This window comes from Malus domestica, chromosome 14 (genome assembly GCF_042453785.1).
Source record: "Malus domestica chromosome 14, GDT2T_hap1".
Lineage (NCBI taxonomy): Eukaryota > Viridiplantae > Streptophyta > Magnoliopsida > Rosales > Rosaceae > Malus > Malus domestica.
The window spans coordinates 5,530,665-5,555,236 of record NC_091674.1 but is presented as its reverse complement, the minus strand read 5'-3'; the positions used below and the strand labels follow the sequence as shown (position 1 = coordinate 5,555,236).

Genomic DNA, 24,572 nt, shown 5'->3' with positions numbered 1-24,572 from the left:
TTATTATTATTATTTTTTTGCATAAAGTTTATTTTTTGTTAATAAGACTTTACTAAAATTACTAAAATATCCTCAACTAACGGGTGTTAACGGGTCCTAACGGGTCTAACGGGTTGACCCAAAGTGACCCGTTATTTAACGGGTTGTTAACGAGTTCACCCGTTAGCGACCCGACCCGTTAAGCATCCATCCAAATACAAATATTAACGGGTTGGGTCCAAAATGCCAGGCCTAATTAAAATCACTCGAAAATCAAGAAATAATAACTAGACATATTTAGGCATCATTCAACAAATATTATCGACAACATCTATATGATTGTTTTTGTATATATCGATATCTGTTGATATATGCGCAAAATAATTTGATTAACAACAACAAACATACAAACTATTTGACAAAATGCCTGAATAAATAAACTTATTTTTCTTTGCCCTGCTTCACACTTGGTTTCTATCTAGAAAAAGCTTCAACCCCAAAATTCAAACCCCTCAATCCCCGGATCACCATAAAAAATGATCAAAACCAGACTTCCTAGAGATCAAGATGATGCGCTGATGGAAGGTACGTTGGGAATTTTATATGGCTTGAAAGAAGGAATTTGATCCTCTCCTAGGCAAAGCCTTGGGATTCTCTTGACCTAACAATACGGACCATTGAATTTTGATCTAACGATTACAAATAGAGACTAATTTAAAATTATAATAATTATAACCGTTAGATCAAAATTCAACGATCCGTGTTAATGGATCAGGAGGATTCCGAAACTTTGCCTCGGGGAGGATCCAATTCCTTGAAAGAAAATCTTTGTAATTGTATATTCTTATCTACTCCCAAAAGCCTGTCCAATGTCCACCAACCATCATTTCATTATCACTAAAGTGTTATTTTTGTCTTGGAAACTTAACATTTTTAAAAATAAAGATTTTGTTTTCTTTTCACCATATAGGAATCTTTTTATTAAACTATGTTTCCGTGTCCTAAAAAATTGCCAAAAAGAGAAAGCAGTCCAACTTTTGATCTTCTATTTTAGGAAACAGCTTTATTTTGTTGTTGGAAGCTCCACTTCATGTCGGGCCAATGACATAAACAAGGAGATTAAGATATTTCTTTATCTTTTCTGTTGAAAGCTACTTTTCATTATAATCGATATAGAGAGAGTATATTCATCAAGACAGCAAAAAGGGAAAAAAAAATTTGTGAGAATTTTCACTTTTTAACACAAAAGAGAAATAAAAAACAGAGAGAGAATGATGTTGTATAGTGATATAATCAATGACGAAGTCATAATTTTATAATAATATGGTCATAATTTTGGCCAAAATAACTCCATTTGAGTACTTCGTCGAGCTCCTACTGAGTACCTGCCAAGTTATGCCGCGTTTTATCGAAATTTACAAAGCCTGTCGAGTGAGGTATTTTATCAAACACTTGTTACAAACCATATGTCACACACAAGAAGTAGGATAAGAAAGACAAAAGAAAAAAAAAAGAATAAAATCAACAAACTATACATAGGGTTGCACAAAGGAAGTAGCAAGTTGTAATTTAGAAATTTTGACTCATTCTTTTAGTTTGTTGTAGTTGTGTATATAGTAATATACAATTATACATAAAAAAAAATTAGGATTATGAAGCTATTGGAGTCATGAGCAGCCAATGACCTCATTTTGGTTTTGCCACTGGATATAGCTTTAGTCACCAAGTACCAAGAGATCAATACTCCTAAATAGTTAATGATCATATATTACGGAGTTTTGAACGAAAATTAGACATATGTGCCATACTCTCTAACAATTTGGAGTATGCAATGTAATAATGATGTTCTCTGGATCACTAAGTGATCAAAGAATGTATGGTCGTCAACTCAAATTTTGTTATTAAGTACGGAGAATAAATAAATGTGCTTTTGTTATTTTAATCAACCTTTAAAATCAAATCTAAGCTTGAGTGATTATAACTATTATGGGGTGTTTTAGTGGGTAGAGACGAATTCTAAACTCGTATTTCACATGGCACGTCCTGAGTTCGATTGTGGCCAAGTCAACAGGTGATCCCTTATTGAGGAAAAAAGGCGTGAGTGATTATAAATCCTTGGTCACTAGCAGACCGAAAGAACAAGACTCAAGAGCTGTAATATACACAAGCGGGAAAGTCCAGTTGATTACTGGGCCAGTTGGTGAAGCTCTAAGCATCAAATCAAAGGCCCACCTAATTACATCCATAAGCCATAAGATGTAGCCCACCGGTAACGTGGCAGGTCGTTGACGCCTGACACGACTGTTAGGTTCTTCGGTTAGTCCTTTCCGTCCCCGACCATTACCACTGTCCGAGTCTCTGAGATGTTCGCCCTCTCTACTGTGATCGTCCCAAAACTTCCGATTGTCAATTCATCTGGTAACTTCCTCTCTCTCTCTCTCTCTCCCTCTCTTCCGCGTTGTGGAATTGTGCGTAAATTGTGAGAAAATAGGAGGAATTTGAACAAATTGTAGTTAGGGTTTGATTGAGGGATTTTTTTACCGTTTTGTAGCTGACATTGTTAGCAGAGCTCATGTAATTTATAATAATTTGTTTATTTATTTATTTTGCTATTTCTTTCACAGTTAGGGGGATATGAAAGAAAGGAACTCTACTTCCACGCTTAAGCGAATTTTAGTGACTTGTACTGCTCAGGTATGTAAATGTCTCTCCTTTTTTTAAAGTATTGATTATATTAATTATACGTGAATGAATACATTTTGATCCAAGAAGATTTTTTTCTTCTTGTTTTGGGCGGTTTTGCTGTCGAATTTGTTGATTTTGGAATATTTAATTTTATTTTAAGGTGCCAAGGGATTAGGAGAAGCTGCACAGAGACTTTTAATACCAGGGCATTTAGTCAAGGTTTTAAATTTCGGTTGAAAAGATGCGGCCTTAAATTTTTGATGCACGAGAAATTTTTGGTTGTTGTGAAGTTTGAAGCTTTGTTGTTGCCGACCCCACTTAGTGGGAAAAGGCTTTGTTATTGTTGTTGTTGTGAAGTTTGAAGCTTTGCATAAACAATAGAGTGTGATGCATGTTTAAAATGTTAAATATTATGTAGAGTTTTACTTAATCCAGAAATATGAAATTGTCCGAGAGTGGAGTGGAATATAGGCAGGAAAAAAAATTATGTTGTGGAATCGAATAAGCATTTTAAGATTGAGTATATCTATTTATCATAAACATTGACATCATGTTCAGGTGGTAGAAGAGAGATTATGTGGAAAGGAAGAAGTATAATGGCTTCTTAAATTAATCTTTTGTGTCCTTTTGGTTACATTGTACGGTTTAAAAAACATTAAAAACAGACAGTTTGGAGAACAAAGTTTTTATTTTAAACCGATATATTCTAGGAGCTGGTCGTATACAAAACCTTAGATCTGTATGGTGTATTGTGCAATATTTTTAATATATCTCTTCCATGTAGGCAAAAGAATACGGGGGTTGTGTTGCAGCAAAGGTTCCACAGGTTGAACGGGATATGTGCTTGAAAGAATTTCTCGCATTGAAGAGTTGCATGCAAAATGTGGTACCATTTTCATTATTAATAGTACATATGTCATATTGTATGGAAGCTCTGTACTTGTAATCTTCTAGACAAATTGTTTTTGAGTGCGCTTTTTTGCCTCTGAATAGCTGCGAAAAAAGCCTTGAGCCAGCAAGTGTGACCTTCTGTGCTTGGAGATAGTAGTTGGAAGCATTCTGAAAAAGGTGCTTCATGCTTCCAGAAAATTTTCATTAACTTTCATACTGTTCCACTAACTTGATCCTTTACAGTATCTAGTTCGTCTCTTTCTTCCTGTACCTTATACAATTTTTTGTTTTTGTTTTTCAGCGCTGAGCCTGGTTGAGGATTATATGTAGCAGTACTTCCTAATCCCACAATAACTATTCAAAAGCCTGAAAATCAATTAAACAAGATGTCTCGAAAAGCATCAAGTTCACAGTCTAGTACCGGTTTGAGTGGGTCTGGTGCTCTATCACATGTTTATATTCCGTATTTGCCCCTAAGAAGCAGCGTAGCTGGATCAAGGGGTTTATTTTATGATGATGGCAATAAGTTGCTGCTTTCCCCAACACCAGATCAGGTAATATGATATTTGTATTTGAATGGTTCCAATTCTTTAAGTCTTTAATTCCAATTTGATCCAGATGGTGTGTTTCTTTTCCTCTTTTTTTCTTGGCAATAGGTCTTCAGTTGGAAGACTGTTCCTTTTGACCCTGTGGTTACTCCTACTTCTGATTCAATAACTGAAGGGCCCATCTTATCTATTCGGTATTCCTTAGATGCAAAGTTTATAGCAATCCAAAGATCTGATAATGAGATACAGTTTTGCGATAGAGGAAGTGGGGAAACTTTTAGTCAGAGGTGCAAGTTAGAGTCTGAGAGCATACTGGGATTTTTTTGGACAGATTGCCCATTGTGTGATATTGTATTTGTAAAGACCAGGTAAGGATACGTTTCCTCACATTTTATATGAATATTACTGATACAATTTATTACTTGAATTCTGGATTATTCATATATTCATTATCTATACTAAAAGAATTAATGTAAAATTTAATAAATAAAAGGATGTGGGTCCCACACCAAGAGGACTCAAATATGCCATTGGGAAAGCATTGACGTCGGGATCGTATGCCTTGATTCTAAATCCTAAAAGGGGGTGCAAAACAAGGGTGAGTGCACCAAGTTCATATATATATATATATATATATATACATATATATATATATATATATATATATATGTATGTATGTATGTATGTATGTATAATATGAAAACAGTTATGAATATACTAATCCCCAAATTTATATATAATGAAAACTATTAGCATAATAAGTGATAGGTTTTCTGAATCTCTAGCATGCCATAAAACATCTCAACAGGTATAACGCGGAAAAACATTATATAAATCATCGCGTGTAACGTCTCATAAGCACGGTGTGCTGCCAGTAAGATCACTGAATAATAATACTCCCGGCCCAATGCCTGCACCTAAGTCTCTGTGCCCGTAGCCAAAGATAACTCCTTTGGTTGGACATATGGTTCTTTGGGAAGCGAAAAGTGTTAATGCAAAAGGGCTGGACATATGTTTCTCTGCTGTCATACTCTATAAAGCACATACAACAACAACAACAACAAAGCCTTTTCCCACTAAGTGGGGTCGGCTATATGAATCCTAGAACGCCATTGCGCTCGGTTTTGTGTCATGTCCTCCGTTAGATCCAAGTACTCTAAGTCTTTTCTTAGGATCTCTTCCAAAGTTTTCCTAGGTCTTCCTCTACCCCTTCGGCCCCGAACCTCTGTCCCGTAGTCACATCTTCGAACCGGAGCGTCAGTAGGCATTCTTTGCACATGTCCAAACCACCGTAACCGATTTTCTCTCATCTTTCCTTCAACTTCGGCTACTCCTACTTTACCTCGGATATCCTCATTCCCAATCTTATCCTTTCTCGTGTGCCCACACATCCCACGAAGCATCCTTATCTCCGCTACACCCATTTTGTGTACGTGTTGATGCTTCACTGCCCAACATTCTGTGCCATACAACATCGTTGGCCTTATTGCCGTCCTATAAAATTTTCCCTTGAGCTTCAGTGGCCTACGACGGTCACACAACACGCCGGATGCACTCTTACACTTCATCCATCCAGCTTGTATTCTATGGTTGAGATCTCCATCTAATTCTCCGTTCTCTTGCAAGATAGATCCTAGGTAGCGAAAACGGTCGCTTTTTGTGATCTTCGCTAGATTGCTCCGGTCATTAGTGTGGATAAGTATATAAATGGATAGAGATAGGAGAGCAAACAAAAGATGTACGTGGTTCACCCATATTGGCTACGTCCACGGAATAGAGGAGTTCTCATTAATTGTGAAGGGTTTACACAAGTACATAGGTTCAAGCTCTCCTTTAGTGAGTACAAGTGAATGATTTAGCACAAATGACATTAGGAAATATTGTGGGAGAATGATCTCGTAATCACGAAATTTTTAAGTTCCGGAGTGTGGTATCGTCTTGACTTGCCTTATCTGTCTTGTAGGTAGATGTGGCATCTTCTCTGGAAGTACTCTTCCACCATCCAGGGGTGGTATCTTTAACTGGTGGAGATGCACAAGGTAATGTATCAATTTCACTTGGAGCTTACTTGTAGTTTCAGGCTTGGTCAAGCGCGATACAAACCATGTAGTAGGCGTCCCCCAAGTCGCCGAGCTAGGGGATCCGCTGAAAGAGGTGACAGACAAGGTAAGCAATCAGAGCTCCAAGCAATCAGTCCCAGATCAAAACTTTGATTTCGAGTTCCGGCTGATTGTTCACATTCTCCCTATCTTGCAGGCAGCATGAAGGATCGTACCCAGTGCACAAAGCTCCTGCTTTACGCAGGGTCTGGAAGAGGTGAATGTCGGCTAGCCTTACCCCCATTTATGGAGAGGCTGCTCCCAAGTCTCGAACCCGAGACCTACCGCTCATGGGCGAAGGATAAAGAGAAGAAAAATGAGAAGAGATGACATGGGATACTTTTGCTTTTGAAGAAGTAACTTTCCACAGGCTTATTCTTGAATTGGGCTGGAGGGTTTTCTGGTTTCCTCCAGAGTATAAGGCCGACTGAAGAATTTGAGGGTCAAAATAAGTCCATCAAATTTATAGTACGTTCGACCCTGCTGATATGATATACTTTTGCTTTTGACAGAGTAGTGGATGAATCAGCACGTGTGCTGTTACGCTTGTCTCCACATGCTTCCTTGTATCCTTCTCACTTGCCCTATCTGTTCCTCAGGCAGATGCGGTATCTTCCCTGGAAGCATAAGATGTTGAAGATGAGTACTCGAGAGCAATGCCAGGTAAGTAATCAAGTAAGGGGTTCCAGGCAGTCAGTTCCTGACTGGAAGCTTGATTCCAAGTGCTGACTGATTGCTCTCTTTCTCCTTGTCTTGCAGGTAAGAACAAGGCCAAATGAAAAGACAGGGAAAAAGCATGATATGGGATACTCTTGCTTTTAACCCTGATGATATGAGATATTCTTGCTCTAGTATAGCTTGTTTGCAGAGGTATTATCGGGGGGAAAGAAAGCTGAATATTTCGAAAGGCTTCGTTGGGAGTGCCCTCTCAGATATGAGGAAGGGTTGAGCATTTTTGCAGGTCTGCCTGTCCGTTGGGGATGGAGGTCGACATATATAGGAGTCTCCCTAACAACAAGTAGTAATGCTATAATGCTATTCATTTACCCTGCTTGGTCATAGCACGGTAGTGGGAGCTGCCAGCTTCACATGATTTAACTCTGTCAGAGCACTTTGAAAAAGTGGTCTGTGGTATCTGGAAAGCTGATGTTGCGTGTGAAGATTACAGACAAGCTTTATCCAAGGAGATCCGGCTCTTGAAGTTGGGAAAGTGGTGCCTCTTCGGTTTTCGAACAAGCAATCCTGTCGGAGATCTGGCTCTCGAGATTCGGAGAACGATGCCTTTTCGATTTTTGAGAAAGCAATCCTGCTAGGGGTCTGGCTCTCGATATTCGGAGAGCGGTGTCTCTTCGATTTTTGAGAATGTAATCATGTTGGGAGTCTGGCTCTCGAGATTTGGAGGACGGTGCCTCTTCGATTTTTGAGCAGGCAATCTTGTTGGGAGTGTTTTCTCGAATGTGAGAAAAGGTTGGGCATGTTTGCTAGTCTACCTTGCCACGAAGCACAGAGGTTGACACACGGGGACTTTCCAATTATCCAGCAGTGGTACTGTTCCTTTACCCTTGTGGGTAATAATATGGTAGCTAGACCTTCAAAATTTATGTGTCTAAACTTTGTTAGTGCTGTTTCTTTGCTATTCTTACTGTTCCTTTACCCTTGTGGGTAATAATATGGTAGCTAGACCTTCAAAATTTATGTGTCTAAACTTTGTTAGTGCTGTTTCTTTGCTATTCTTTTACCCTTCTTGGTCAGAGCGATGTAGTGGGAGCTGCAAGCTTCACGTGTCTCAACTTTGTCAGAGAACTTTGGCAAAGTTATCTGTGGTACCCATGAGCTAATGTTGCGTGTGGGAAGTGGGTGATTGAACAGTAAGATTAATGTGCTTTCTACTTCACCAGAAATCTTCGACATAATGCCCATAATTTCCGCAAAGCTGAGTGTGCGTGTGACAGGTGCTGACAAGGTTGGAAAAGTAGGTGCCTCTTCGATTTCTGGGATCGACCCTCGTGGTCTCTGAGCAGCCTAGCTTTTGAGAAAGCAAACGCCTCTTCGATTTCTGAGATCGGCCTTCGTGGCCTTTGAGCAGCCCAACTTTTGAGAAAGCAAACGTCTCTTCGATTTCTGAGATCGACCCTCGTGGTCTCTGAGCAGCCCAGCTTTTGAGAAAGCAAACGCCTCTTCGATTTCTGAAGCTCCGTCGAGTGCAGATTTTTATAGAGGCTGACATTAAGTTCCAAAGCACACTAGAATGTCCACCAGTAGAAGCTCCATTCTTGCACTTCTAAGATCTTGATTTGTCTGACCTCTTCTCTCTTCAACACCTTTGAAAATGTCTGGCCCCTCCGACCGTTGTTTTGACTTGAACCTTGTTGAAGAGGCAGCCACGCCTTCTCCAGACAACATATGGCGCCCATCCTTCGTCTTCCCTACTGGTCCTCTTACCGTTGGGGATTCCGTGATGAAGAATGATATGACCGCTGCGGTAGTGGCCAGGAACCTTCTCACTCCCAAAGATAACAGACTACTTTCCAAACGGTTTGATGAGTTGGCTGTTAAGGATTCTCTGGCTCTCAGTGTTCAGTGTGCAGGTTCAGTGTCTAACATGGCCCAACGCCTATTTGCTCGAACCCGCCAAGTTGAATCATTGACGGCTGAAGTGATGAGTCTCAAACAGGAGATTAGAGGGCTCAAGCATGAGAATAAACAGTTGCATCGGCTCGCACATGACTATGCTACAAACATGAAGAGGAAGCTTGACCAGATGAAGGAATTTGATGGTCAAGTTTTACTTGATCATCAGAGATTTGTGGGTTTGTTCCAAAGGCATTTATTACCTTCGTCTTCTGGGGCTGTACCGCGTAATGAAGCTCCAAATGATCAACCTCTGCTGCCTCTTCCTTCTAGGGTTCTGTCCAGTACTGAGGCTCCAAATGATCCTCCTCCAGTGCCTACTCTTTCTGGGGTTCTACCGACTGCTGAGACTTCTCCTAAGCAACCTTTGTGAAGACTCCCTCTTGTTTGTTTATTTTGACTCATGTATATGTACATATTTGTAACTTTTCGGGGATATCAATAAATAGCTTTCTTTCATTTCAACGTATTGTGTTAAATACACCAAAGCCTTCTTCTTTAAGTTCTTTGAATTTTCTTTTGTTGAAGCTTGTATGTTGAAGCTTTGTGAGTGGAGCATGTAGGTTGAGGTAGTATTCCCTTAATTTCCCGAGTGAGGAAAACTTCTCAGTTGGAGACTTAGAAAATCCAAGTCACTAAGTGGGATCGGCTATATGAATCTTTGAACGACATTGTGCTCGGTCCTGTGTTATGTCCTCCGTTAGATCCAAGTACTCTAAGTCTTTTCTTAGAGTCTTTTCCAAAGTTTTCCTAGGTCTTCCTCTACCCCTTCGGCCCTGAACCTCTGTCCCATAGTCGCATCTTCTAATCGGAGCGTCAGTAGGCCTTCTTTGCACATGTCCAAACCACCGTAACCGATTTTCTCTCATCTTTCCTTCAATTTCGGCTACTCCTACTTTACCTCGGATATCCTCATTCCTAATCTTATCCTTTCTTGTGTGCCCACACATCCAACGAAGCATCCTCATCTCCGCTACACCCATTTTGTGTACGTGTTGATGCTTCACCGCCCAACATCCTGTGCCATACAGCATTGCCGGCCTTATTGCCGTCCTATAAAATTTTCCCTTGAGCTTCAGTGGCATACGACGGTCACACAACACGCATGATGCACTCTTCCACTTCATCCATCCAGCTTGTATTCTATGGTTGAGATCTCCATCTAATTCTCCGTTCTTTTGCAAGATAGATCTTAGGTAACGAAAACGGTCGCTCTTAGGTATTTCTTGATCTCCGATCCTCACCCCTAACTCGTTTTGGCCTCCATTTGCACTGAACTTGCACTCCATATATTCTGTCTTTGATCGGCTTAGGCGAAGACCTTTAGATTCCAACACTTCTCTCCAAAGGTTAAGCTTTGCATTTACCCCTTCCTGAGTTTCATCTATCAACACTATATCGTCTGCGAAAAGCATACACCAAGGAATATCATCTTGAATATGTCCAGTTAACTCATCCATTACCAATGCAAAAAGGTAAGGACTTAAGGATGAGCCTTGATGTAATCCTACAGTTATGGGAAAGCTTTCGGTTTGTCTTTCATGAGTTCTTACGGCAGTCTTTGTTCCTTCATACATATCCTTTATAGCTTGGATATATGCTACTCGTACTCCTTTCTTCTCTAAAATCCTCCAAAGAATGTCTCTTGGGACCCTATCATACGCTTTTTCCAAATCTATAAAGACCATGTGTAAATCTTTTTTCCCATCTCTATATCTTTCCATCAATCTTCGTAAGAGATAGATTACCTCCATGGTTGAGCGCCCTGGCATGAACCCGAATTGGTTGTCCGAAACCCGTGTCTCTTGCCTCAATCTATGCTCAATGACTCTCTCCCAGAGCTTCATTGTATGACTCATTAGCTTAATACCCCTATAGTTCATGCAATTTTGTACGTCGCCCTTATTCTTGTAGATAGGCACCAAAGTGCTCGTTCGCCACTCATTTGACATCTTCTTCGTTTTCAAAATTCTATTGAAAAGGTCAGTGAGCCATGTTATACCTGTCTCTCCCAAAACTTTCCACACTTCGATTGGTATATTGTCTGGGCCTACTGTTTTTCTATGCTTCATCTTCTTCAAAGCTACAACCACTTCTTCCTTCCGGATTCGACGATAAAAAGAGTAGTTTCTACACTCTTCTGAGTTACTCAACTCCCCTAAAGAAGCACTCCTTTCATGTCCTTCATTGAAAAGATTATGAAAATAACCTCTCCATCTGTCTTTAACCGCGTTCTCTGTAGCAAGAATCTTTCCATCCTCATCCTTGATGCACCTCACTTGGTTTAGGTCCCTTGTCTTCTTTTCCCTTGCTCTAGCTAGTTTATAGATATCCAACTCTCCTTCTTTGGTATCTAGTCGCTTATACATATCGTTATAAGCCGCTAACTTAGCTTCTCTCACAGCTTTCTTCGCCTCTTGCTTCGCTTTTCTATACCTTTCACCATTTTCATCGGTCCTATCCTTGTATAAGGCTTTACAACATTCCTTCTTAGCCTTCACCTTTATTTGTACCTCCTCATTCCACCACCAAGATTCCTTTTGATGTGGGGCAAAGCCCTTGGACTCTCCTAATACCTCTTTTGCTACTTTTCGGATACAACTAGCCATGGAATCCCACATTTGGCTAGCTTCCCCCTCTCTATCCCACACACACTGAGTGATTACTTTCTCTTTGAAAATGGTTTGTTTTTCTTCTTTTAGATTCCACCATCTAGTCCTTGGGCACTTACAAGTCTTGTTCTTTTTTCTCACTCTTTTGATATGTACATCCATCACCAACAAGCGATGTTGATTAGCCACGCTCTCTCCTAGTATAACTTTGCAATCCTTACAAGTTATACGATTCCCTTTCCTCATTAGAAGAAAATCTATTTGTGTTTTTGACGACCCACTCTTGTAGGTGATCACATCTTCTTCTCTCTTCTTAAAGAAGGTGTTGGCTAAGAAGAGATCATATGCCATTGCAAAATCCAAGATAGCTTCCCCATCCTCGTTTCTCTCCCCAAAACCATGGCCACCATGAAAACCTCTATAGTTGCCTGTCTCCCTGCCCACGTGTCCATTTAAATCTCCTCCTATAAATAACTTCTCCGTCTGAGCAATTCCTTGCACCAAGTCTCCAAGGTCTTCCCAAAATTTCTCCTTCGAACTCATATCCAACCCTACTTGAGGTGCGTACGCACTAATCACATTGATAAGTTCTTGTCCTATTACAATCTTGATTGCCATGATTCTATCTCCTACCCTCTTGACATCTACAACATCTTGTGTCAAGGTCTTGTCCACGATGATGCCAACACCGTTTCTCGTTCTATTTGTGCCCGAATACCAAAGTTTAAACCCTGAGTTTTCTAGATCCTTTGCCTTACGACCAACCCACTTAGTTTCTCGTAGGCACATAATATTTATCCTTCTCCTCACCATAACTTCCACTACTTCTATAGATTTTCCCGTTAAGGTTCCTATATTCCACGTTCCTAAACGCATTTTGCTCTCTTGAACTCTACTCTTCTGTCCGAGCTTCTTCACCCTCCCCCGTCTAATAGGATCAAAGTACTTCTTTTGTATGTCCCGTGTAAAGTTGATAGGAGCATATGCTCCCAAACAACTTTGAGTGGAGTCGTTCAAAAAGAAGTTTCTATGGCCCCCTTGCTCATTTAACACTGCATCCAGGTGCCGATGGAGATACAGCGACCCTTGCTCACTTATCACTGTGCTCGGGCCACACAGCGCGCCACTTACGGGTGACGCCCTAGCTTTAGTGCGATTTCGTTCTGGATTCATTTTCATAAGGATTCGACATGATCATGGAGTGCTGGCTGTCGACTACCTGACGCCCTCCCCCTCCTCCTTTATCCGGGCTTGGGACCGGCAATGTAAGATAAACTTACACAGGCGGAGTTTCTATAAAGCACATGCATTCCAAAAATTAAGATATGGACTACTGGATATGGATGCACCCCGGCTGCATGCATATCCAAATGTGTATTGGTTAAGTTTGGATATGCAAAGGATATTTGACAAATGTGCATTGTATTTTGTCCGGATTCTGTGTTAAGTAGGACGAACACAGGGTAATGGTTTTTTTATAGCTTGGAGGTGAAGGACTGTTGTGCTGCAAGTAGAGAGAGCAGGTTATTGTTATGCCCAATCTTTCCTCCACTTGTCTCACATGGTAAAGGATGTCTGGTCATCAAGAAGAAGTTAAACTGCTACGTTTCAAGAAGCATTATTAATCAAGTAGTATTATAGTTGCCATAAAAGATTATAATTGGGTCATTGCTGGAGGGTTTTTTTTAATTTCTTTTTTTAAAGTACTATATTTAATGGGTGCTTTCTTGGTTATTTGGATAGAATTGCATTTTCCCACTCAAAACATGCCATGCTTTTCGCATATAATATGGCCATTCAGTTACATGGTCAAGAAACTTTGTCTTTGTTGTGGTTCCATGCAAAGGATTTCTAGGTGGAGGGTCTGGTGTTGTACCAAATCTTGAATTTAGAGCAGATAGAGCATGTTTTGTGAAATGTTTCTAGGGAATCGTCTTTACAATACCAATTTTTTTCTTATTGTTCTCTCACCCTCATTTGCTATACCCCAAGGTTTTGCCTTTAATTCATTTTTCTAACATGGATTTCAATTTCAGTGGACTGGACTTGTTTGCTTGCAATTCTGAGTCAAAATCACTCCAATTGGTTAAGACGAGGAAATTGAATGTGAGTTGGTATGTTTACACACATGAAAGTCGTATGGTTCTTCTTGCTTCAGGAATGCAGTGCAAAACCTTCAATGGTTTTCAGGTTTGTGTAAATCTGATTATGTTTTCGTTTAAATCTTTAAGTTTGCGGTCTTGGCATTAAGAAAAATGGATCAGGAAATTGCTTCCATGAACAATTGTTGCTGTAACACGTGGCAGTATTTTTTAATTTCATTTCGATGTTAAATCTTTAGTGGGAAAAGGTTTTGTCGTTGTTGTTGTATTTCGTTGTTAAGGAGATGTAAAAGAGTTATCATAAGATAGTTTTCTGTCTTGTAATCCCATTGTAATTATCTATATTAGCATAGTTATTCATTTATATGCATGTATTTCTATAATTTTAGTCTTGACACATGTGCTACTTCTTCTGGGTAGCTCTCGTCTGCAGGCATTATTCGTCTGCCAAAGTTTAAGATGGCAATGGCTAAATCCGAAGCTAACAATAAACCTGTCCTTGCTGCTGAAGATGTTTTTATAGTCACTGTGTAGGTTCCTGTCCTTTTTTTTTTGCCCCTTTTTATTGGCCAACCAAAATCAAGTCTTATATAGTCTTTCTTTGTTCAGCTATGGCAGAATATACTGTCTGCAAGTTGATAGGATTGCAATGCTCCTCCATTTTTACAGGTTTTACCGTGATGTGGTTGTACAACAGGTAATTTTGTGTTCAAACTCTGTTAAAATGTTTTGATCCACTTTAATTTGAAATGTCAACCAATTGGCCCTAGTGATGAGGTTGGGTGAAATGGGTTGGGATTTAGCTAGATGAAGGCTTTGATTCCCTTTATGAGAGCATCTCCAATGGGAAGATGCAAATTTGAGATGCAAAAACCATATTTACATTCCATTTTACATTTCCAGGAGATGTAAATGGGAGTTCTACTTGAATGGGAGAGATGTGAATATGAGTCCCATTTAATTTTCTTTCTTTAATTGGCGGGACCCACCACCAAACCAAAAGATGAAAAAAGATTAAACTTAGGGTTTATTTACATCTTCTGCTAAAGATGGATATTTTACATCTCTCCATTGGAGTTTTCTGGCAAACCAAAAATGTAAAATACACATTTCAAGATATTTTACATCTCCCATTGGAGATGGCAGGCTATGTAACATGAGTATGTTATGCGAGGGCATTATATATATATATATATATATTCCACTGATGCATCTGAGATACTCTAGTGATATATCTAAATTTGTTGGTGTTTCCAAGGATACTAGCACGACTAAATTACATTTAAATGAATAGACAAATTACTGGAGAGTAAACTGCCAATCCTTAGAAATCCTGCTTTTTAGGCTACTTGTGTAATTGGGGCTGGCTTCCTTGTCAGTATCATTTTTTGGTTTTACTTCTCAATTTTCAGCATAAATAAATAAAAGGGTCCTGCATATCTTATATTTATGGATATGAAAAAAAATTCTTGGTAAATGTGGATCTTGTTGGTGGGAGATATATGTGAGAGAGAGTTTCGGTGCATTAATGAGTAAATAATGGCTTCATGTGATCGGTTTAATTTGAGTGCATTTATGAGTAAACCTTGGCTTCATGTGGTCACTATTTACATCTACTCATTCTACACAAATGATGTTTGCCTAAATTTTTCAGGGTTCTTTGCCAATTTATTCAAGCAAGGTTGCTGTGAGTGTGGTTGATAACGTACTGCTTGTGCATCAAGTTGATGCGAAGGTTGTTATACTGTATGACATATTTGCAGATTCCCAAGCACCCATATCCGCCCCACTTCCTCTATTATTCAGGGGTTTCCCCAGGTCTAATTCTTCTTCCCTGAGATCCAATAGAGACGATAACGAAAGTTCAGAAGTTAATGTTTTAAGTGATCATGAAGCAATTGTCTACGGAGATAATTGGACTTTTCTTGTTCCTGACCTCATCTGTGATGTTGCTAATCAACTTTTGTGGAAGATTCATTTAGATTTGGAGGTAAGTTTCCATTAATTTCCTTTTGTTTAATCTAGTAACAAGATTTATTTTCTTCCATTGAATAAGAAAAGTAAAAGGGTTCTTTTCTTGCATTAACCTCTCTTTCTCCCTGTTTCTAGGCAATTTCTGCCAGTAGCTCAGAAGTACCATCGGTACTTGAATTCTTGCAACGGCGGAAGTTAGAAGCCAATAAGGTAGAATTTGGTTTCGGTATGCTCACCCTTTGCTAGATTTTTGTCTCTTCTTTGTAAAGGTCAGCTGCTTACAGCATGCAATTATATGATTTTTTTTAGTGTGTATTTTGGTTCGCTCATTATTTCAAAACCATTGTACCATCCAAGATGGTGTTTCATTGCCTTTTTTCCAGTCGAACTGCTTAATGACTGTTGGCGATAACTTTGTTCCATTTCCTTTTCAGGCTAAACAACTGTGCTTGTCAATAGCACGCACTGTTATTCTAGAACGGGGACCTGTGTCTACAGTTTCCTGGGCATTAGATGTTTTAGTTTCCTCGTACTCCCACTCTGTTAAGACAGGCACCTATCTAAAGGGAATAAATTCTGCAAAAACATCAGCTTCTGGTGAGCCACAGACAAGTGGCCCTAGATCTAGTGCTGATGTATCTTCTAGAAGAGTAGATGCAGTTGGAAAATCCGTTAAATATGAATCTGCTGCTGGATTGGACAGTGAATCACCTAATAGATTTTTAACCGATTCAAATTCCGACTCTGAAGATAATGCAAGCTTTGAAGCACCAAAGGCCACTTCAAATAACTCTCAGTTGTTCGATGGTAAAGTGGACATGGGGAAGTTAACCGGTGCTGAAACTTCTAGCGGTGAAGTTCGGTCTTCATCTTTGCAATATCAGGTTCTTAGATCAGGCAACAGCTCATTGGATGCTAATGGTTCAGAGCAGCAAGAGTCCCAACCGACCTCTCCAGCAATTTCACCTGATGAAATGTACAGTTTTGTGTTTGCACCTGTTGAAGAAGAGATTATTGGAGAACCTTCGTACTTGGTTGCCATCATTGTTGAGTTTCTTCGCAGGTATGACATATATTTATGAATCTTTCAGTGAGGGCCTTGAATGCATGGGCTTAGGTACAGAGTTTTAGCCTGACATTTATTCTCTGCACTGCACAGTTTTAGCAAAGGCTCTTCATGAGTTGTATTTGCACTACACAGCTAATATGCATATTTCATATCTGAGGAGTAAAGCACCTGGGGTTTGACTAGTTGGTTGATTGTTTTTACTAAAACAGGTGGATGTTGTACAACTGTAAATTGCCTACAAAGGCGCATATCCTATGGATAATTTTTTTTTTTTTTTTTTGGATATTGACGATTCATTTTCATAAGGATTCGACGTGAAGGATTCGACGTGATCATGGAGATGAGGATGCTTCGTTGGATGTGTGGGCACACGAGAAAGGATAAGATTAGGAATGAGGATATCCGGGGTAAAGTAGGAGTAGCCGAAATTGAAGGAAAGATGAGAGAAAATCGGTTACGGTGGTTTGGACATGTGCAAAGAAGGCCTACTGATGCTCCGATTAGAAGATGCGACTATGGGACAGAGGTTCAGGGCCGAAGGGGTAGAGGAAGACCTAGGAAAACTTTGGAAGAGACTCTAAGAAAAGACTTAGAGTACTTGGATCTAACGAAGGACATGACACAGGATCGAGCACAATGGCGTTCTAAGATTCATATAGCCGATCCCACTCAGTGACTTGGATTTTCCAAGTCTCCAACCGAGAAGTTTTCCTTACTCGGAAAATTAAGGGAACACTACCCAACCTACATGCTCCACTCAGAAAGCTTCAACATACAAGCTTCAACAAAAGAAAATTCAAAGAACTTAGCGAAGAAGGCTTTGGTGTATCTAACACAATACGTTGAAATGAAAGAAAGCTTATTTATTGATATCCCCGATAAGCTACAAATATGTACATATACATGAGTCAAAATAAACACACAAGAGGAAGCCTTCACACAGGTTGCTTAGGAGAAGTCTCAGCAGTCGGTAGAGCCCCAGAAAGAGAAGGCACCGGAGGGGGATCATTTGGAGCCTCAGTACTGGACAGAACCCTAGAAGGAGGAGGCATCAGAGGTTGATCATTTGGAGCTTCATTACGCGGTACAGCCCCAGAAGACGAAGGCAATAAATGTCTTTGGAACAAACCCACAAATCTCTGATGATCAAGTAAAACCTGACCATCAGTTTCCTTCATCTGGTCAAGCTTCCTCTTCATGTTTGTAGCATAGTCATGTGCGAGCCGGTGCAACTGTTTATTCTCATGCTTGAGCCCTCTAATCTCCTGTTTGAGACTCATCACTTCAGCCGCCAATGATTCAACTTGGCGGGTTCGAGCAAATAGGCGTTGGGCCATATTAGACACAGAACCTGCACACTGAACACTGAGAGCCAGCGAATCCTTAACAGCCAACTCATCAGACCGTTTGGAAAGTAGTCTGTTATCTTTGGGAGTGAGAAGGTTCCTGGCCACCACCGCAGCGGTCATATCATTCTTCATCACGGAATCCCCAACGGTAAGAGGACCAGTAGGGGAGACGAAGGATGGGCGCCATATGTTGTCTGGAGAAGGCGGGGCTGCCTCTTCAACAAGGTTCAAGTCAAAACGACGGTCGGAGGGGCCAGACATTTTCAAAGGTGTTGAAGAGAGAAGAGGTCGGACAAATCAAGATCTTAGAAGTGCAAGAATGAAGCTTCTACTGGTGGAGATTCAAGTGTGCTTTGGAACTTAATGCCAGCCCCTATAAAAATCTGCACTCGACGGAGCTTCAGAAATCGAAGAGGCGCCTGCTCAGAAATCGAAGAGGCGTTTGCTTTCTCAAAAGCTGGGCTGCTTAGAGATCACGAGGGTTGATCTCAGAAATCGAAGAGGCGTTTGCTTTCTCAAAAGTTGGGCTGCTCAAAGACCTCGAAGGCTGATCTTAGAAATCGAAGAGGCGCTCGCTTTCTCAAAAGCTGGGCTCCTCAGAGACCACGAGGGCCGATCTCAGAAATCGAAGAGGCACCTACTTTTCCAGCCTTGTCAGCACCTGTCACACGCACACTCAGCTTTGCGGAAATTATGGGCATTCTGTCGAAGACTTCTGGGGAAGTAGAAAACACATGAATCTTACTGTTCAATCACCCACTTCCCACACGCAACAATAGCTCATGGGTACCACATAAAACTTTGCCAAAGTTCTCTGCCAAAGTTGAGCACGTGAAGCTTGCAGCTCCCACTACATCGCTCTGACCAAGAAGGGTAAAAGAATAGCAAAGAAACAGCACTAACAAAGTTTAGACCCATAAATTTTGAAGGTCTAGCTACCATATTATTACCCACAAGGGTAAAGGAACAGTACCACTGCTGGATAATTGGAAAGTCCCTGTGTGTCAACCTCTGTGCTTTGTGGCAAGGTAGACTAGCAAACATGCCCAACCTTTACTCATATTCGAGAAAACACTCCCAATAGGATTGCTTGCTCCAAAATCGAAGAGGCACCGTCCTCCTAATCTCAAGAGCCAGACTCCCAACATGACTACTTTCTTAAAAATCGAAGAGAGGGTAAAGGAACAGTACCATTGCTGGATAATTGGAAAGTCTCTGTGTGTCAACCTCTGTGCTTCGTGGCAAGGTAGACTAGCAAACATGCCCAACCTTTACTCACATTCGAGAAAACACTCTCAACAAGATTGCTTGCTCCAAAATCGAAGAGGCACCGCCCTCCGAATCTCGAGAGCCAGACTCCCAACATGATTACTTTCTCAAAAATCGAAGAGACTGCTCCCCGAATCTTCGAGAGCCAGACCCCCAGCATGATTGCTTTCTCAAAAATCGATGAGGCATCGTTCTCCGAATCAATCGAAGAGGCGCTCGCTTTCTTAAAAGCTGGGCTGCTCAGAGACCACGAGGGCCGATCTCAGAAATCGAAGCGGCACCTACTTTTCTAGCCTTGTCAGCACCTGTCACACGCACACTCAGCTTTGCAGAAATTATAGGCATTCTGTCGAAGACTTCTGGTGAAGTAGAAAGCACATGAATCTTACTGTTCAATCACCCACTTCCCACACGCAACAATAGCTCATGGGTACCACAGATAACTTTGCCAAAGTTCTCTGCCAAAGTTGAGCACGTGAAGCTTGCAGCTCCCACTACATCGCTCTGACCAAGAAAGGTAAAAGAATAGCAAAGAAACAACACTAACAAAGTTTAGACACATAAATTTTGAAGGTCTAGCTACCATATTATTACCCACAAGGGTAAAGGAACAGTACCACTGCTGGATAATTGGAAAGTCCCTGTTTGTCAACCTCTGTGCTTCGTGGCAAGGTAGACTAGCAAACATGCCCAACCTTTACTCACATTCGAGAAAACACTCCCAACAAGATTGCTTGCTCCAAAATCGAAGAGGCACCGTCCTCCGAATCTCGAGAGCCAGACTCCCAACATGACTACTTTCTCAAAATCGAAGAGAGGGTAAAGGAACAGTACCATTGCTGGATAATTGGAAAGTCCCTGTGTGTCAACCTTTGTGCTTCGTGGCAAGGTAGACTAGCAAACATGCCTAACCTTTACTCACATTCGAGACAACACTCCCAACAAGATTGCTTGCTCCAAAATCGAAGAGGCACCGCCCTCCGAATCTCGAGAGCCAGACTCCCAACATGATTACTTCCTCAAAAATCGAAGAGACACTGCTCTCCGAATCTCGAGAGCCAGACCCCCAGCATGATTGCTTTCTCAAAAATCGAAGAGGCATCATTCTCCGAATCTCGAGAGCCAGATACCACAGACCACTTTTTCAAAGTGCTCTGACAGAGTTAAAACATGTGAAACTGGCAGCTCCCACTACCGTGCTATGACCAAGCAGGGTAAAGGAATAGCATTACTACTTGTTAGGGAGACTTCTATATATGTCGACCTCCATCCCCAACGGACAGGCAGACCTGCAAAAATGCTCAACCCTTCATCATATCTGAGAGGGCACTCCCAACGAAGCCTTTCGAAATATTCAGCTTTCTTTCCCCCCGATACAAACAAGCTATACTAGAGCAAGAATATCTCATATCATCAGGGTTAAAAGCAAGAGTATCCCATATCATGCTTTTTCCCTGTCTTTTCCTTTGACCTTGTTTTTACCTGCAAGACAAGGAGAAAGAGAGCAATCAGTCAGCACTTGGAATCAAGCTTCCAGCCAGGAACTGACTGCCTGGAACCCCTTACCTGATTACTTACCTGGCATTGCTCTCGAGTACTCATCTTCAACATCTTATGTTTCCAGGGAAGATTCCGCATCTGCTTGAGGAACAGATAGGGCAAGTGCGAAAGATACAAGGAAGCATGTGGAGACAAGCGTAACAGCACACGTGCCGATACATCCATTACTCTGTCAAAAGCAAAAGTATCCCATATCAGCAGGGTGGAACGTACTCTAGATTTGATGGACTTGTTTTGACCCTCAAATTCTTCAGCCGGCCTTATACTCTGGAGGAAACCAGAAAATCCTCCAGCTCAGTTCAAGAATAAGCCTGTGGAAAGTTACTTCTTCAAAAGCAAAAGTATCTCATATCATCTCTTCTCATTTTTCTTCTCTTTATCCTTCATGCTGCTGCAAGATGGGGAGAAGGTGAACAATCAGTCGGAGCTCTGATTGCTTACCTTGTCTGTCACCTCTTTCAGCAGACCCCCTAGCTCGGCGACTTGGAGGACTCCTACTACATGGTTTGTATCGCGCTTGACCAAGCCTGAAACTACAAGTAAGCTTCAAGTGAAATAGATACATTACCTTGTGCATCTCCACCAGTTAAAGATACCACCCCTGGATGGAGGAAGAGTACTCCCAGAGAAGATGCCACATCTACCTATGAGACAGATAAGGCAAGTCAAGACGACACCACACTCCGATACTTAGAAGTTTCGTGATTACGAGATCATTCTCTCACAATATTTCCTAATGTCATTTGTACTAAATCATTCACTTGTACTCACTAAAGGAGAGCTTGAACCTATGTACTTGTGTAAACCCTTCACAATTAATGAGAACTCTTCTATTCCGTGGACGTAGCCAATCTAGGTGAACCACGTACATCTTGTGTTTGCTTTCCTATCTCTATCCATTTATATACTTATCCACACTAATGACCGGAGCAATCTAGCGAAGATCACAAAAAGCGACCGTTTTCGCTACCTAGGATCTATCTTGCAAGAGAACGGAGAATTAGATGGAGATCTCAACCATAGAATACGAGCTGGATGGATGAAGTGTAAGAATGCATCCGGCGTGTTGTGAGACCGTCGTAGGCCACTGAAGCTCAAGGGAAAATTTTAAGGAAAACTAATGAAAAGGGCTTGAAAACTTTGAGTTTTAATGATAAGGACAAAATAAAGGGTAAAGTGAATAGTACCATGATTGACTTTTTAGTGTAAAAATGTGGTTTTTCGTTAAAGTGAACAGTACCGGGTGCTTTTCGTTAAAGTTCCCAAAATTTTATAGGACGGCAATAAGGCCAGCGATGTTGTATGGCACAGAATGTTGGGCGGTGAAGCATCAACACGTACACAAAATGGGTGTAGCGGAGATGAGGATGCTTCGTGGGTTGTGTGGGCACACGAGAAAGGATAAGATTGGGAATGAGGATATCCGAGGTAAAGTAGGAGTAGCCGAAATTGTAGGAAAGATGAGAGAAAATCGGCTCCGGTGATTTGGACATGTGCAAAGAAGGCCGAATGACGCTCCGGTTCGAAGATGTGACTACGGGACAGAGGTTCAGGGCCGAAGGGGTAGAGGAAGACCTAGGAAAACTTTGGAAGAGACTCTAAGAAAAGACTTAGAGTACTTGGATCTAACGGAGGACATGACACAAAACCGAGCGCAATGGCGTTCTAGGATTCATATAGCCGACCCCACTTAGTGGGAAAAGGCTTTGTTGTTGTTGTTGTTGTTGGATATTGACGATCTTAAGCCGACCGATTTTTCTCTCCGGCTTGAAGTAAACTTATTATTTTGGCTATTACTACTCCTTTGGCAGGCTTGATTATTGGATATTGAAACCGTAGTTGCCCCCTTTTGTAATTCTTTTTTCTCCTCCTCTCCAATAGAAAACATTGATGTTTGTGAACCTGGTGATATCAAGTTATCATTTGCTTTATCGGTTCAGCCTGAGGGGCTAGACTACCTAGACCCGTACCTACTTTAAAAATGTCTCCAGAATATTAAGTTTCCTGTGATGGGTGTGAAATTAAATACTTTAATTTTGAATGTAAAAGGCAATGATCACAGTTCTTTACTCAATTTATTTGCTATTTTTGCAGTGCTAATCTGGAAAAGGTTGAAGTCCATCCTAATCTCTATGTCCTGACCATACAATTGCTATCACACAGTGAGCGATATGCAGAACTTGGGCAGTTTGTCTTAAACAAGGTATATGAACAGCCTATTAGAAATGTATGCTTGCGACAGTATGCTGCTTATGTTTGATCTGATATTCGCGGTGAAAACTGTTTCTCAACAGATTCTTGAACCTTCTAAAGAAGTAGCAATGCAACTCCTAGAGTCTGGCCGTCAGAACTCTCGAACAAGGAAGTTGGGTTTAGATATGCTGAGGCAGCTTTCTTTACATCATGACTATGTACTGTTACTAGTGCAAGATGGATATTACCTTGAAGCATTACGCTATGCACGGAAGTACAAGGTAATTCCTACCTTGGAATCTGAGGAAAGAAAGGATTTATGTGTATATTCTCAATCAGATTGCCAATACATTTTCATGTTGGTTTTGCATCTCTTTAAATTTTGCTTTGTTTTAACCTCAATCGCCACTCCCTAGTGCTTAGCCTCTTGCTGTTGAGACTACTGAACCTATTATGTTGTGTTCAGTGATTACCGTTGCGAATTTCCTTTGTTTAGACCCGAAGATGTTTTCTTCAACTGTCATTGCTGTATCCTTTTCCATTCTTTATTGAATTTCCTTTTTTTCTTTTTTCTTTTTCAATTATTGAATTTTTTTAGTGATATCCCAAAATATTAAGATTCGGCATATCAATCTAGTAATTCTTTGATAAAATTCTTTATGTGCCATATTTTCCCGACTGCATATTTTAATTTTTTATTTTATTTTATGAAAGCGCTTTTCCTGACTTTATGCACTTTGATAATGCTTAACACTGTAATTTGAAATCTTCAGGTCAGTACCATCCGACCTTCGCTGTTTCTCGAGTCAGCATTTACCTCCAACGATTCGCAACATTTAGCTGCAGTCCTCAGATTCTTTTCGGATTTCATTCCTGGATTCAGAGACACATCGGATCATGATACATACTACCGCATTCTCAACGAGAGGAGCTCATCCATTGCTGCTTGAAGTTTTTCATAGTATGGCTAGGACAACTGAATGGTGCCGTAAATACTGAGTGCGTTACAAGTTTTCAGAACTCCTCGAAAGTACTACGTAATTATTTTCAGTTATCCGTTTACAAAAAGGAAAAATATCATGTAATATCTTTCTTCTAGTTTTATAAATCATTCCAGAAAAGAAAAATGTATCATTCCTGTAATCCACTGAATAGTTACATTTTTTAATGAGTATGTGAAATACCATCTGGTTGAGTATATTGGCCTTTCAAGCACCTATCGGTTCGGTTTGTGCTCAAGGGGCACGCCATTTGTATTATATATGCCTAGGCATTAGACTATTTCCTAGATAAACCTGCCTTGAGGAGAAAAGCTTACATGGGACAAATTCATTGTTATCTTAACGTCTCGGTCCTATTATACAATGCCACATGTGAGTTTCTCTTCACATGAGATTGCATTGCTAGAGCAAGGACGTCAACGTGGCCATAAATTCGTTTCATATAAGATGTTATCTAAGTTGTTTTTTGCAAGGGAATACTTATGCAAAACCCACACAAATTTCCCTCCGTAACCCTAGCTAGCTCCCTCATTTGATAGAATTACTTCTCAGGTAGATAGATAAAGGCCAGATGGGAATATGCAAATTGATATGGCAACATTTATTCCTT

The 24,572-nt window shown here is 40.6% G+C and overlaps 1 protein-coding gene and 1 long non-coding RNA gene across 4 annotated transcripts; both read left to right on the top strand.

Moving 5' to 3' along the window:
- Positions 1-2,129: 2,129 nt before the first annotated feature.
- Positions 2,130-24,159, top strand: LOC103449663 (uncharacterized). 3 transcript variants are annotated; one of them, XM_029092543.2, is made up of 15 exons: positions 2,130-2,397; positions 2,604-2,673; positions 3,449-3,550; positions 3,658-3,732; positions 3,857-4,109; positions 4,212-4,471; positions 13,482-13,635; positions 13,968-14,077; positions 14,157-14,244; positions 15,202-15,537; positions 15,657-15,731; positions 15,956-16,584; positions 22,863-22,971; positions 23,063-23,242; positions 23,735-24,159. In XM_029092543.2, exons 5-15 carry the CDS (start codon positions 3,942-3,944, stop codon positions 23,909-23,911), a joined length of 2,286 nt encoding a protein of 761 aa, XP_028948376.1. In that variant the 5' UTR covers positions 2,130-2,397; positions 2,604-2,673; positions 3,449-3,550; positions 3,658-3,732; positions 3,857-3,941; the 3' UTR covers positions 23,912-24,159. The 3 variants fall into 3 exon arrangements, with proteins under 3 accessions (XP_028948376.1, XP_028948377.1, XP_028948379.1); XM_029092544.2 differs by having other exon boundaries at positions 2,257-2,397; positions 3,449-3,547; XM_029092546.2 differs by lacking the exons at positions 2,130-2,397; positions 2,604-2,673; positions 3,449-3,550; ... (1 more) ...; positions 3,857-4,109; positions 4,212-4,471 and adding an exon at positions 12,695-13,009.
- Positions 6,539-7,097, top strand: LOC139191317 (uncharacterized). The gene is made up of 3 exons (XR_011575327.1): positions 6,539-6,670; positions 6,802-6,865; positions 6,962-7,097. It is a non-coding gene; the product is annotated as an uncharacterized lncRNA (long non-coding RNA).
- Positions 24,160-24,572: the final 413 nt, after the last annotated feature.